The 16,396-nt window shown below is 39.8% G+C and overlaps 1 protein-coding gene across 1 annotated transcript in view; it reads right to left on the reverse strand.

Annotated features, from left to right (window-relative positions):
• DIP2C (disco interacting protein 2 homolog C) overlaps positions 1-16,396 on the reverse strand; it is a gene marked incomplete at its 5' end in the record, with an annotated part of 178,225 nt that overhangs the window by 110,147 nt on the left and 51,682 nt on the right. Inside the window, 5 exons of the mRNA XM_082479767.1 lie at positions 1,322-1,519; positions 2,448-2,567; positions 3,915-4,046; positions 10,638-10,847; positions 11,719-11,844. Coding sequence (XP_082335893.1) covers positions 1,322-1,519; positions 2,448-2,567; positions 3,915-4,046; positions 10,638-10,847; positions 11,719-11,844 — 786 coding nt within the window. The remainder of the gene's footprint in view (positions 1-1,321; positions 1,520-2,447; positions 2,568-3,914; positions 4,047-10,637; positions 10,848-11,718; positions 11,845-16,396) is intronic.

Here is a 16,396-nt window from a genome sequence, read left to right on the forward strand (position 1 = left end):
TTGATTTGCTCAGCCTACATACAGCCCTTCAGGGGAAGCAGGACATATGCTCAGACTCTCTGGACAGCATCCCATATTCAGAAAAATGGTCTGATTCTCACTAACATCTTAATTTCCTTTCCTGTCCAATTTATTTAGGGCATTCAGTAGATGATATGAACTGCTCTTCCGCAAACATGTAATTGCAAACTTTGAAGTTCTTCTCTAGTTCCAAGTAAATGTCCTTAAGGAAGAAGAACATCGATCAATGGTGAATCATATGTTTGCCCCCTAATTTAAGTAACTTCTTTACTCTAAAGTACCTGAGGGGAAAATGTTTCATGCATGACCTTCAGTTGCAAAGGTTCTGTTATGCTTTAATAGCCTTTAACTATATTGCAATGCCAAACTTGCAGCAGACATCTTTTCAGAGAGGGACCATCACTCAGTCTGACTCCTGAACGGAAAGGCGCACTCAGATTCAGCACTGAACAAAACAGACAGACATCTATATCACAGCATGTAAGAACATTCTCTGCACAGAACTCTAGCTCGCTGAGAAGGCAGAAATAAAAAAAAGCAAAATCATTTTTTATATCCATATCAATAGCATACAGAAATGTTCCAACTTGCTTGCAAAGTTTGACAGTTATTCATAATAATTCCTTTGAACATCTCCTAAATGTCCCCTGAACATCTCAAAATTAGAAGCTATATGGGAGTTATTTGTCAGGGATATCCTTATGTTTATTTCTCTTTGGCCTTTCTTGGTTGGGATAGATTGTCAGGCTGCACATATTGAACTGTATCAACATACCAAAGATCACACTGAAATATATCCTGGCAAATCTATTTCGAGGGGGTACATTTGCTAGCTGTACAACTACACATCTGGAGGAATAATTCAAATCACACTTACTGCAATGTCAGTAGAACACGGGAAAAATTCCTATTTTAACTTTGTCAGGAAGCTGGTGAATTTTGTATACCAGGTTCTGCTTTTGCAGAACAAAGCCTGGGCAGTATACATGGGCAATGGATTTAGACATTAAACTTCAGGGAAATCTGCCCTAGGATGTATTTCTATTTAAAAGGTAGTTTTATTTTGTAATCTGTGATTCCATGGGTGTATCGACTCAGTTCTTTTGCTCTTTGTCTAGTAAATCATACTATAACATCTCAGCAATCCATACTCAGACAGCAACAGCTTCAGAATTGTCTTACCCTGCTCAGAACAGATGCATCATTGGAGGGCTTTTTTCACTGTACATTTATGCATTTACTATACACATAGACAGTGTATACAATATATAAAAGTACAAGGAGTCTGAAGAGTGCTCACCGTAAGTGAGAATATACAGTGGTTTTCCATTAGTATCCATAGTGGTTAGGCAAGGAGCTTTTGGTGAGATGGTCCCCCATCGCTGCAAAGCTGCTTCCAGAGAAGGCGGCCAATTTGTAACCACACCTAATTGTTCCCCACGCATAGCCAACATCTGAGCTCCTTCTGGCTTTGGCTGGTTTGGATCTGGCTGTTGAACTTATGATTATGAAAAGATATACAGTTACCATGTAAATTCTATACCTTGTGTATACCTGTGTAACCAAGAGAATAAGTTACCTTTGCAAAATATCCTGAAAATAATAATGTGTTAGAAGGTATTGAGAAGCAACAGAGAAATATAACAGAACAATTAACTTTTAACTTTAACAGAGATGAAGTAACTGAACATCTCAGGAATGCACACGCTTATCCTTACACTAGCTCCACAAGCAGGGAAGGAAACTGCTGAGGCAGCATGCATATATTTATCTTCAAAATAATCAACCTTTCTTTATTCCTAAAGAGAGATGGAGAATACTTTTTCCTGGCAAAAATGCAGAACTACGGAAAAAATGTACTTTAACAAGTCATCAGTAACAGATCGATTTACGTCAGGTTCTGTTACAGTGCTTTCTTATGAACTACTATGAAGACTATTTAAATCAACACATCCCGGCAAATCTTAATTCTCAAAGCACTGGCCTCCTTACAAAAATCCTCCATTTATTGACTTTATCCTTGTTTCTATCTTACATTTAGTTCATTTTTTCAATGCTCCTCTGTTACACAAAGGATGTGTAAAACATTTAACACGCTCCCTCACTGACAGTTTTTCTCGTATCGGTGTTCAAAAGCAATGGCTGTAACCCACAGCTGAATATTCTCAAAGCAAAGCTTCCCTCCACTCTCTTCTGTGGTTTCTTTGCAAGCAGAACCAGGAGTTGAGCAAACAAGAGAGACTTTTGACTCTACAGCTCTACGTCCAAGCTGACTACAAGCAGATTCCACTGAATACTGATGCTTTTGGGTACTTGCCAGTACAGGGAGGGCTTACTTAGCTTTCTAGAAAGTCAACGTGTGAGACAAACATTTTACAGAGTTTTAATAAGAGATCCCCAAACCTTTTGAAAAACAGTCATTTTACCTTCTAACAATTCCTCAAAGTCATCTACAAAGAACTCTCGTAATGGTGGTCGTTTGGGCCGTTTTAGTGTATTGACCAGCTGCTGAATCTTTGCTGACACTCTGCTGCTCACTGGTACTCCTGCAGGACAGGGATCAATGGAGACATCAGTCGACTGCTATGCTGAACGCCACCAGATGTTAAGTGGGGTAAGGAAAAGGCTAGGACTGCAAGGCCACCACAACTACAGTTTCATGCCATACCGTGATTCAAATATTCAACATTAAGACATTAAGATCATTTCGGCAAAAAGGAACAATAACGCCTAGTTTAAATAAAAACAATACAACAATGTCAGAGCGAGCTTGCAAAATTAGAGGGGAAACAGCACATGGACTGAGGGAGAGAAGCACAGTGAAAAAACCCTCCCTAAAGCAAATGTTAGTAACCTTAGAGAACTCTTCTAGGTGGCATTGGCAATGGTCAGTCAGAAGACAGGCATTGGCTCTCCCCATGATCACTGGTCATTCCAACATTGTCTGACAAGACCGCCGCTCAGCAAGGAGTGTGGGTCACAGGCTCTGCCCCATCATTTATTCTGGGTTGCTCTTTACACTGCAGTAGACATCTGTCCAGTATCCATCTTAAACATGGTTCACATCTTTGTATTACTTCAGCATGACCCTGTATTCACTGAAGATCCCTACAGCCAATCCCACCAGGCAGCGAACTCCAAAGGGAGCATGCTTGCCCGTACAGCACATTAAAAACACAATTCTGAACAGAAGCGTGGGGCAAGGGGCACTTTTACAGTATAATCCCATTAATCACCTCCCCCTTAATTCTCCCTAGTTGAGTGCAAAGCCTCTGCAACGTTCACGTCATCTGTTCCTGAACTAATAGCGTTATGTCACTGCATTGCAGAAATTTCAACTTCCTACCCTTCCATAAGGTTGGCTCCAAAACTTTGACCAAGTGGTTTTTAGAGCTGAAGCTGCTAAGTTTAGATGTGATACACTTGGTCAACAACTCCACACCCCGCTGAAATATCGTTTAATAAGTTTTAGAAAAGAGGAGCAGTAAATAAGAAAGGGTTTACAAATAACTGTTTTTCAAAAAAAATACGCTCAGAAAATAAAACTTTAAACATGTCATTTTTCAAGGTGCAGCCATTCTAGCATGTCACGTTCCTTGCCATTTAAAAAACAGGCTAGCCGTAACCAGGCAGCATGAGAAGAGCAGATCTAAAGAGATTCACTGCTTTCTTTTGCCAAACAATTTCTACAGGGAGTCAGCTCTGCTGATTAAGAAATATTTTTCTATGTCAGCTTCATTTTTACCAGTTTATTTTAAGACTGTAAAGATGCTGCAACTTCGTACGTGTTTATAAGTGAAAAGTGCTCAGAAGAAACAAAGACTAGATGCATACAGTAACCACTAAAAAGGTTACACTACTCGAAAAGAAAACAGTTTTGTTCTGTGACATACCATCACCAGTTTCCATAAGTTCGGCGTTTCCATACTTTGGTGCCACCCGTGCCGTTGATCCTTGTGGTCTTTCTACTTGTATTGAGTGTTCTGAGGTGTAAGTAGTAACATCTGGAGGGGCAGAATGATTTTCTGTGAAAAATAAGTTAAAAGGTTTAACCGTGTACCTCTAGTGTTGAAGGGCAGAACAGCAAAGAGGAGAGGAAAGGATACCATTTGATTTTTTTTCCCAACATCCGAACAGGCATTAAAGTTAATGCACAAAATGAATGTATACAACTATAATGTACAGCATGATTTTACTAAAAAAAAAATTCTACTGATTTAAACAGGCGCTGTATATCTGCAATCATGTAAGCAATAGGCTAAAAAAATGATACAATTAGGTTGTAGGTTCTCCAGTGACATTTAATTTTATAGTAAGTTAAAGCTTGTAAACAGCCTGGAAAAGAAAAGACACAGACAAATATACCTTGGATAGATTACTGGATCATTTTTTCTAAATGAAAAGAATACAGCATGTTGTCAATCACTTGCAAGTGCCAATGCGTATCCCTTTTATAACCTCTTTATTTTGAATATGCCCATTTTAGCTAAGAAAGGAACTTGTTTGTATATTAGGAGAAAAATCGATCATAGCAGGGTTGGAATCCAGGGGAAAGAATTAAATGTAAAGAAACATGAACTTTGCATTCTGCATGGACACTTGCTTGTCTACTATTTTTAGCTAGAGCTATTTCAATTCTTCCGCATAACAAAGACTTGCCTTCCAGAAGGCAAACACAATTTGGTCTGACTCATGCTAGTACTGCTAAACAATTCCACAGAGCTAATCTTTCTCTTTCATAGCCTGATAACTCAGCATGCTACCACAGTTTGTTTTCCCGTGTTTTCAAGTCTGAGTCTGTATTACGAAGGTATTTTTATGGGTTGTCTCATAACTTTTTTCCAGGTTTGCACCAGCATTAGAGTAGATTGAGATAAATACCATGAATAAATAACAACTTCTGTCTCAATTGACATAAACGATCCCCAGAAACCTCTGAGATACAAAAGAAGGCAGCACCTTAGATTGTGCTGTAAGTGACCAACTGAAATATAATAGCTTGGACAACGAAGCTTATGCCGGTAATTGTTTGAATAATGTCTTTATTTTAGATGTCTTGTCATTATCAACTATTTTAGACTCAGCACAATTTTTGCCCTCCCTTGCTAAGTGGCAAGAGCTTTTTATAGATCATGACTGAATTACCCAATAACTAAGTCAATTAAAAAATGCTGATATTTATCTTTTTATCTTTTACTTATAACGCAGTTTTGCTATGCAAATAGGAGAGGAGATCATGACTAAGAAAATAATTGTACTTAGTCAGCTATTAGTAACATGAGAGAGTATTTTTAAATTTAGCTATAATTGTTTACATCTTTCCAGCGAAGTACATCCATCTTTCAGACATTACAAGGCAAACTGAATTGGACTTAAAGTACCTCCTTTCAGGTTTTAGCACTGAGGTGAATTTTCTCCCTTCAGACCTATACCCTTAACCAAATACTTCACACCACATGGAGCCGAGCAGGGTGAAATAACAGGAGAAAGAAGCTTCCTGCTCTTTTGTAAAAGGGTTTCCTTCTGAACAAGCAGCACTGGCACTTGAAGTTACCTAAAACAAACTCTCTTCCCAAGGTGGCCACCACTGGTTGGCCAAAGAGTGGGGTTTTAGCACCCTAGCTGCCCATCTGCTGTTTACATTTCTATTAAGAAGAACCCTTATCCAGCAGAAGAGGAATATTGAGGTTTGTCTTGCCCTGTTCCTTTGTAGTATCTGCTTAACAGATGTCTTATCATGGCAATATCTACAGCTGTAGGTTTCATTCATCAGATTTACAAATCCTCAGTTGGTTCCCTTTTCAGAGTCAGGCTTGGAGAAATCAAAGCCATACAGACAAAAATTTGGTCTGAATGACTTCTAAAGAAAAATATAATTGTTATGTTATGTGAAATGTACCCTTTTTTGTATAGAACAGTCTATCCAGGCTTAGACTATGGACACAATCTGTACAAAGCTGCTGGTCTTATGTCAGGTAACTTGAAGAACTGTTTGAGGTTTAGTTGAGAGTAATGATCCTGACACATCTGTTGACTAAAAAGTAGAAACTGTGACAGCTGCATGACTTCAAAGCATTTCCTCCATCAAACATACATATTTGCATCACCTCCTCTTCCTATCTCTTTCAATATTCTTGCATTAGAAGATCACAGACAGAACAGCTGTTTCCAGTTAAGGTTCTCTTCATTTCTGCCACTGGAGTGGTATAATTTACCCCATTTCATGAAAATAAGAAAGAACCAACGATGCAGAGCACATTCATGTAGGGATAGAGTGTGTGCACTGGCAGCACCCCATGTCTGAGGACAAGCAAAAAGGTGGAGGAATACTTTCCAGTGGCAGTTTGGAAGCACACATAAGCACCATGTATTTGAAAGGTTTCTGGGAACTCAAAAAGCATCCATGCAATACTATAATTGAAGAAAATGTATCTTTCTCCCAAACAAGTTGGCTCTTCTGGTTGTCAGGGAAGGGAAATCCCGAGTCAGAGCTGTGGTTTTTTCCATCAGCTGTGTTTCTCCCGTATTGATGTCCAGGTGACAGAAAAATATTTTAAACTAGTCTTCTGTATTATAAGTTAATATTCCCCCTCAGAACACCTAAGAATTTTAAGGATGTCAGAGAACTATCAGTCATGCCTTATGGAACATGGGTATATATTTACTTTGTTAGAAATCTATGTAGCCTTTAATTTGCATAGAGGCCTTTGATTTTCAAACAGAAACATATTTGAAGCATATAAAAGAAACTTTAAATGCACATACAGAATAAAAATTTTGTAGTCAGATGTTTAACCCTTTATATAAATTTACAGTCATAGGTAAGCACTGTGTGATTTTCATTACATGAACTTTCTGAGCTCTGGGATGTGCTTTCTCTCCTTGAATTTTATATATGTATAAATCAAAAAAATAAAATACAGACAAATGAAAGCTTAAAGACCTCAGAAATATATACAGTACGTACCCAAAGATGGGTGAGAATATCAGGTATTTTTATAGATTTCACTGGTTTGACCTCCAAGTTCAAGAATTATCCAACACAGTTGTGATACATATGCCAAACTAGAGATTCTCCCTGTAGCTTAGTACAGACACCTAAGCGTCTTAAAGCTGAGAATACATATTTAAAAGATATCTATCCTAACCTATAACTTTGGCCATAATAGAGCAGCAGCAGCAGCAGCAGCCAAATTAAATGAGTAGTGTAATACTAAAAGCTTACAATAGCTTATGCAAATTATCAAAATAACTACAAAGCCGAACTCTGATTATATTAGAGCAAAAACTTTTTATCGAAACTCTGCTCAGAACTGCATTACAGTCTTTAAACTGGAAAAATTTCGCTTTGATTTTGTGATGCACACTGGAGGTCAAATCCTACTGGACATCAGAATGAGGGGATTTTTTTGGCTATCGTTAAAGGTCTTTCCTGTTGCCCCTTAAATTTATATTTATCAAATGTGTCCCCCAGGGGTCAATACTTGGTCCAATTTTGTTTAATATAGTCATTAATGACCTGGATGAGGGGGCAGAGTGTATCCTCAGCAAGTTTGCTGATGATACCAAACTGGGTGGGGTGGCTGACACCCCAGAGGGCCGTGCTGCCATCCAGCGTGGCCTGGACAGGCTGGAGAGCTGGGCAGAGAAGAACCTAATGAGGTTCAACAAAAGCAAGTGCAAGGTCCTGCACCTGGGGAGGAAGAATGCTAGGCACCAGTACAGGTTAGGGGCGGACCTGCTGGGAAGTAGCTCTGAGGAGAAGGATCTGGGGGTTGTGGTAGACAGTAAATTATCCATGGCCCAGCAATGTGCCCTTGTTGCCAAAAAGGCCAATGGAATCCTGGGCTGCATAGGGAAGAGTGTGGCCAGTAGGTCGAGGGAGGTCATTCTCCCCCTCTACTCTGCACTGGTGAGGCCACAACTGGAATACTGTGTCCAGTTTTGGGCTCCCCAGTTCAAGAGGGACAGGGAACTGCTGGAGCGAGTCCAGCGAAGGGCAACTAAGATGATTAAGGGCTTGGAGCATCTCCCTTATGAGGAAAGGCTGCGAGAGCTGGGACTCTTTAGCCTGGAGAAGAGAAGGCTGAGGGGAGACCTTATTATGGCGTACAAGTATCTAAAGGGTGGGCTGAAGGAGGATGGAGCCAGGCTCTTTTCAATGGTTCCCAGTGACAGGACGAGGGGCAATGGGCACAAGTTGGAACATAGGAAGTTCCCTTCAAATACACGGAAAAACTTCTTTACGGTGAGGGTGACAGAGCACTGGCACAGGCTGCCCAGGGAGGTGGTGGAGTCCTCTTCTCTGGAGATTTTCAAGCCCCGCCTGGATGCAGTCCTGAGTAATGTGCTCTGGGCAATCCTGCTTTGGCAGGGGAGTTGGACTAGATGATCTCTAGAGGTCCCTTCCAACTCTGAAGATTCCGTGATTCCGTGAAAATTAGCATCTTCAGAGTATGGCAGTATGTCGTTACATATTTACAGATGATTTGTCTCATGTAATCTGATTTGTCTCTGGAGAACAACTCCCTGCACCAAAGAAACATCAAGCCACGGGAATATATGTTCTTTGTGATCAAGAACAAATGGTCTCCAGTAGATGAGGACCTTCAGAGAACACGATTATTCTTCTTTCTTGCCTTCTCTCCTACCACCGAGGATTATTCATCTACGATCACTGGCACATTGCCTGTGAGAGAGCAAGGCTATCTGTGGGAATACTTCAAATCTATTACTTCTTAGAATACATTTAAATGAAAATCCACCTCCTCGGATTGAAAAGAAACAAAAGAGGCATTTAATTTCAAATTCTTACAGCAAGTAGCTCACCCATGAAGAAATACATCTTTTAGTTATCATCTGTGCACCTTCTCTTAGATTTCCAGTGATCTTAGCAACAATGACTGATGGTAACCTTAAGACCACAGTCTCAATCTGTTAGCAGATATCACTCATATTATGTACCCAAATAACCCTTACATTACTACATCACAACTACTGTCCAACTAGAGATGCAATTTAAGGTATCTTACTGTCAGAACGAATAAAAATATGTATACATTGAGGTAAGCTTAACCACTTCCTTCTTTCAAAGAAGAGATCTTCCCAGTCAACAACAACAAGGCAAAATAAAACAAGCAAAAGAAGTAGTATTTTTCTTTTTCTGCAGAATACTGCCATCTTAATTTAGCTCTATAAATGCTGTATTATTTACCGCAAAGTCAGTGATTATAAAAGAATACTTACTGTGCCAGATTTAAAATTACTGAAATGTCACATTATAAAGAAGCTATATTTAAAGACACATTAAGACTTGGTGTGTGAGTAATGCAACCTTTTAGAGTTTGGATAAATTTAATTCTCTATGCTATAATTTCCTCTAGCATTTCAAGATGAAGTCACAGAAAATAACCAAATGCGATGATTAATGTGTTCAGAAGTGTATGTGTTTCTAAAACAAGGTTCTAAGATATTCATTTAGCATGAATTTAAGAATACAATAGAAATTCTTCCCCTGACTACAATTCAGCAATTCCAGACCATGGTGAGAGGATTACTTACCTGAAAATACAGGTGTTACATCAAGCTATACTCAAAGGAAAAAAAAAGGGATATGGACTACTGTTCCAGGACATAAAATCAGGAACATTTAAGATGCTTTCATGTATCTCATTACGTATACTGGAAAAGGAATGATCAGTTGAACAGTCACATAAAACCGCATTTAATATGTGTAGTAGAACAGTATCAAGGTTGCTTTATCTGTTCCAATACAGATTCCAAGAGATTTTCAGCGAGGCAACCCAAAATACACAGTCCCAGCAAGAACGCACCCAAAGCAGATGCCTCGTATGATAAACAGCAGTTACTGGAAAATGAAGCGAAAACAAGCTTTGCTTTCCATGGGCCTAATCAGATAGCTGCCTCATTTTAATGAAGACTAATGTCAATGGCACAATATTCAGAAATCACGAATGTCTGTGAGGCTTAGCCCAACGGAAAGAAAGCTTTGACTTCCTAGGGTCTTTCCAAAGGATATAAACAAGCTCCCATATAATAATAATAACAGCTCCCTTCTCTGAAAGTGTATAATAGTCTTTCCCAAGGATTATAATAGCTAGATATCCCAGCTGAAGTATTGTAGACTCAATTAAGGGCAGAAAAAAAGTATGTTTAAGAGGATCTACTGTTAACAGAATTATCAAATATCACTCAAATTATGTAATTAAAGTGGTACAGCAGCAGGGGAAACTCACGTGCAAGCAATCCCTAATGCTGCATGCACTGATTTGCCTTACTGATGGATCCTACAGAGGTCTTTTTTAGTGCTAAGTAATGGAAGTCATGCAACTGAACATTTTAAGATATTTGGGAGCCAACAGCTAGACTCTGTTTGCCACAACACAGATTTACCTCCAAATCTAAATTGCTACTCTTTTTTCCTCACAAAATAAGAAGATAGGACTGTCTCTCCACATAATACATATAAATACAAAAAATTAAAGAAGAAAAAGAATAGGAAAGACTTTTATAAGACTTCATATAGCAGCGTCAGCTGAATGTGAGAGACAAAATTCATGTTAAACTGGATATACTCAAAATGTCCATATACTAACCTATATGCGTTTGAGCCATAACATCAGCTAGTCTGTGTGCAGCACCGCTGCCTCCACTTTGTGTTGAGGAGGAGGAAGTGGTTGACGTCGTCGAGCCGTGGATCGCTTGACTGATCCAGTGTTCCATGTTTATACTCCCCTGACTTGAGGTGGGAGTTCCCTGGGAGTCGCCCTGTACGGAGCCTTCATCTTCTGAACCAGAAGAAGTATCTAGTAATTAAAAACAGCCTGTTAACTTGCAGTGCTTTGGGGTTTTATTATTAGAAATAAGGCATGTTCATATTCTAAATCTAAAGATAACCACCATTAAGAGAAATTCACGAAGGCAGGCAAACCTAATAAGAAAAGTCATTAATACTGAAAGTCCTGAAATGAAGTCAATTGTTAATTGCGCATCAAGAGCACTTTCCTGCTCTGATGGCATGGCTTGTTTATTGTACAAAAATAAGGATAATAAAAGAGTCTTCCTTTATAATGTGGCTTGAGAATCTTCCAAAGATCTTCAACCATGTATTAATAGTACAGAATACCCAAGATACTTTCCCAAGCTCACTTCACAAAATCTGTGAAAAACTTTTCCAACTGTAGAAAGCCCACCCCTCAGTGAGAGACGGAGTCCCAGCTGGATTCAGTGAGTATGAGAATGCATGAGATGTGGGGTATTTTCACAGGCTAGCAGGTGAAAGAGCAGATAAATTTGAAAAGGAATGGCACAACTAATTGTAAATTAATAAATTGTAGTCATTGTGATTGCAAAGACAATGTTCCACTATAGTGTTAGGGAATAAACTAGAAACTTGAAAGCAACTCTGAGTCACAGAAAATATGACAAGCTGGCCATAGTTAGGTCCTTCTAAGACCTAATGCAAGTTGAAGTACCACCAAGGACAAAGCAATCATGTGAACTGCCCCAGTTGACTTTCCAACCATTCAGTTCACCTTCTCCTCTTCAAACATACCTCAGTGTTACGCTCGGTGTGCTTCAAATGACATTTCCATTACTATCTATGCAGGCATATTAGTTCACAGCAGCGGAAAGAACCGTTTTTAAAATTCTTATAGAATACACAGAGATGCTCACCTGGAGGTGTGTAGGCATCCATTGATGTTTGCACCACCAATGAACGTCGTTTTGAGGGCATGGGGACTGCCATTTTCCTTTCTTTATGTTTAGCAAGGGCTGCCTGAACTGCTTCTGTGTGGACATCTGGAAGGAAAGAGATTTCAAGGTAGCGTTCAGCCAGAAGCGAGCTGTCTCTTTGTGCATTCAGTGCACCTGTGCGCAGGTTCGTTTGTGTGCCAGCTAGGCTGACAACGCGCATCGGATGATGAAAGGCCAGGAACGCACGGGATCTCTGAGGGACTGCGTGACTTCTCCTCTCTGTAGAAAAAGCAGCTACAGTGTGAAAAGCGCCGTACCAACAAACAAGCCCTTTGAGCTGTATGATATTCCCAGAACAGTGTTGCAGTACCTGAAAAGTAGGAACTCCGCTTCCCCAGAGCAAACCTCTGTTCAACCGAGAGCTGTTACTTCAGCCACCGTTGTTGTTTTCGTGAAAGCACGGTGTATTAACATTGCCTGTTCTTTAAATGAACGAGGTTTCCGATTTACACAAAAGTCACACAGACTAAGTGAAGAGGAACATTTGCTCGAAAGGTGAGAGGTATGTGAAATGTCACAACAGAAAGGGCAGCAGGTGTCCCATTCCCAAATCCTCCTCTTGCCTCCTCCACTTGGCTTTATTCACAGAAAAGTAAGTATTACGTAGGGTTGGCCTGAGGTGGAATGACAAAAAAAAGCACAAGGCCTCTCCTGAGCGCAGGCCTTGTGCTGCGCAGGCGTGTGCTACACACAGTTCACACCAGTCTGCTCCAATGCTTCCAACAGGTCCCTTCTCCATGGGGGCATCCCCAGGGAAGGGCTTCCCTACCTTTGACATGTATATCTAGCTGTCCGTCTCCTCCAGTCTGAAATAGGACATTTATCATGTCTAAAAGACACGAGCGACTTGTTTTGATTAATTAGTTTGTTTTGTGCAAATCTTTTAATTACTCCCATAACTATACATTGAAATAAGTCTGCCTTTAGTTTACTACCTTGCACTATTTGACTGCATATTTCTATGGGTTTGGGACAAGACGCACATGAGGAGACTACGCAAAACACATGGCAGCCAACAAAAATCACTTATGGTTAAAGAAGTTGCCACACGCTGACCATCTGGCACACAACTGGAAGCACATTAGACGTTGCCTTTTAACCGGTCGACGTTAGCCAGCTGTAGAAAACGCAGCACGTTGTGTGCACTGTTCAGCTGTTCCCATTTGTGAAGCAGGAGCACAGAGAAGCAGCTTTAATCCAGAGCGATCCCACTTCTGCTGCTGCTAAGTTTGTTTGAAGACCACCCTTGTAGGCTGCTTTGGCAGCACACACCCTGTTGCCTACTCCTGTGTCGCTGTGGTGGCAGCTCTGAGCAGGCAATGTTCCCCAAGAAAAGCAACAAGAAAGAGAAGACTATATATAATATCTCTTCATTTAAAGAGCTGTTGGTTGGATCACATCAGTGTAAGTAACTTGTTTTACGTATCAACTTCCAACTTCCAACTCGGAAGGATGACTAGAAGCATTAGATGATACACTCAGCTGATACGCCGCAACGTCTCATTTTTAATAATAGTGTTCTCTATCTTCTGCCAGGGTTTAAGCACCTCTCGGTGGAAAGACTGCAAGGAAGAGTAAGTCTAAGGAAAAAACATTATCAGCTGCTTCTGTGAGTTGTTTCTTGCTTTTGTTTTTAAGTCCTGAAGAGGATGAGTACGTCAGCAAAAGCAAAGCAAGAAAAGCAAACAGCAAAGCTGGAAAAGAACATTCAAAAGATAAAAGAGCTGTGTGGCTGACAGACCAACCCGGAGGAAGATTGCAATGCTAACATCAAACCAGAAAACAATTTCTCTCCTGTCAAGTCATTATTTTAAAGTAGAAGGTTCAAGGTCTTTCTTATAATTAAAACCTGATGAAAAGTTTATGTGAAAAGTATCAGGCTAAGAAAATAAACAACGTAAGTCTTTACCTAACAGCATGTCCCCAAGATAAATTCCTACCTGCTCACTCCACACCAATGCCAATAATGTATACAGGTCTGAACATGCTCACTAATAGTTTGTGTTTCTTACCCAACAAACAGGGCAAATTCTTGGTTTTCCTTCGAAGGATAGCAATTAGTTATCAAGCACTAATAAAAGAGCTTTCCCTTTAAAATAAAAACCAAAACTCTACAGCCATTTTCGGAAGAGAATAAATTTTGCTGATCAAGACAGGAAGGATTATTTGTATATTACTGTATTTAGAATTGTTATTTACTGTTTTAGGAAGGAGACGAGGTGTAACTCAAATTCTTCAAAAGTTTTTTAAAGGAGGACAACAGACAGAAAATCATTATGAAAATGCTTAGTGACAGTTGGATACTGAATCATAACTTGCAAATTCTTTGATTTGTTTTTTGATGTAAAAAGTTAAACTGATCAGCTTAATTAAAAAACACTCTGTGGGGTTTTGATTTTCAAATGAGTCCACAGGAGTCCAGGAACTGAGTTGTTTTCTTAATAAAGCACATGTTTGATATGCTTATTTGTAACGGGTTACTGTGGAATAAACCAAACTATAGATTACTAAAAAAAATTAAAAAAAATAAATCAAAACCCCACAGGAAAGCAAAAACAATGGAAAAGATAAGAAAGTGAATAAACAAGAGAGAAGCTGGCTGGGGAGAAGGAACACACACACCTGCTCCCAGCCCAGCCTGCAAGGTCAACTATTCTGAAGGCACTACTCCGAGTATGGAGGCTACCAAAAAACCTAGGACACATGTCTAGAAAAGGCTGAGGACAGACAGTCCAGAGATAGTCCAGGGACTATCAGCAAGAGCTTACAGGCTGTTAGAGGGAGAAGAAAAAAAGGCAGCAGAAACAGTCAAGCTTGGATGAAAAATCTTTTCACAGCATTCTCTCCCAGAAATAAAACTCTTGGCTAAATGAAGTGTCTCTAAGCATATAAAGAAAAGGTAAAGAATGAGTAACAACCTATACAGTTCATATGGCCTTCTTTTTGAATAAAAGCCTATTGATGGGTTCTGAAGATGCTCTTCAACCTGTTTTGACAGTCTTGTACAGAGTTGGACTTGTTAAGCTAATGAACAGCATTCAAGCCATTCATACCTAGAGACTTAAGTCCTAAAGTATTGCGAAATCAGAGACATGACGGAAAGCCAGACTGATGCTTAAGAATTACACTTGAGAACAATTCACGGGTTACAACATCTATCCTATAACCACAGCAAGACAGGAACAGTAAGTAGGTTTGTCCCCACGAAATATCAGCTTCAGGTATGCACTTTCCATACACATGCTTTGCTTTTCTCTAGGTTTTAGCTTTGCTTTTCTGATCTACAAGCCAACTTGGCTGATGGACAAGGAACGTTAACCAAAACACAACTAATAATCTCTTTTCATAGTTTTATGAAGCATGGATTTAAACCTGAACTGAAACATACATTCCTCACCAGAAGGTGACCACGGTGATTTGCTTCTCCTCAATCTGAGCAAGAGTGTGGTACCTCTTTGCCTTTTTCTTGGTGAAAGATGGGCTACGGTGTCCATCATATTGCATGTGACCCATTCTCTCCCACTGCTTGCCCACAACCTGTCCCTAGCAGCTACTGAAAAAATACAAGGAGACTTGTAATAGAAATTTATACAATAGTAATGGGAAGCTTCTTGTTTACTAAAGAAAACCACACCTGTGGTACACACTAGGACAAAGTATAATGAGGGTAAGAAGACATATCCGAGTTCCCTTGGGACAGGAAACTGCTTATCCCCCCGAATCCCATCAGCACACGCAATTTGTATTCTCCACATATCCCACAGAGCATCACCAGAGAACATCACACTATAATTTCAAACCATCTCTGGCAGGGTGATGCCCCTTGTATTGCAGGTCTGACAAAAGTGTCTGAACTGCCTTCTCAATCTACCCTGGCACACTCAGGCTAACTGAATTCATCATGCCATTATTGAGCATTGCTTTAAAACACAGATTTCTTGTTAAATTTTCCCCCCCAAAAATTGCTCACGTATGAATATTTTGTCCAGAAACACCACACAGTTAGGAGCTTTCCATTTAAAAAAAAAAAAAGTCAACAAAAAACCCACCTCTCCTCTCATAGCATGGCATGCTACAATTTCTCACCTACTATAAACTTCTGATAGCGTTTCAAACACAGATATACTTTGATGTAGTTGTACTCAAGCCTTCTGAAAAAGTCCTGGGTCTAAGCAGAAAAAAAAACGCTTTTAGGCAAATGTTCTTTCATGTATAAGTCTGTGACATTCTAACTACACTGTTGCAGCTGATAAAATGACTTCAGGTCCTGACCCTTCAAAGCACTCCTACAGGTAACAAAATCTTTATACTCTTCCCACCCGGCTTTTCCACAAGGAAGTCTCAACGGAAAATCTAGAGCATAGAGTAAAATACCACCACCTCTAACTACAGTAGTAGGAACCAATGCACGGTTCCTTATCTGCTACTGTCCTCCACTGTTTTAGGTTGGCCAACCTATGTTGAATCCAATTTGTGAGCTTGTACTCAAGGAATCAATAAATGGGAAAGAGTAAGGCAACAGACTTGGGAAAGCTAATTGCTTAACTTGTGCTGTTGCAATCAACCTGGTATTCACTATTCAACCTGACACATATTT

The sequence above is a fragment of the Vanellus vanellus genome, assembly GCF_965231255.1.
Source record: "Vanellus vanellus genome assembly, chromosome: 2".
Lineage (NCBI taxonomy): Eukaryota > Metazoa > Chordata > Aves > Charadriiformes > Charadriidae > Vanellus > Vanellus vanellus.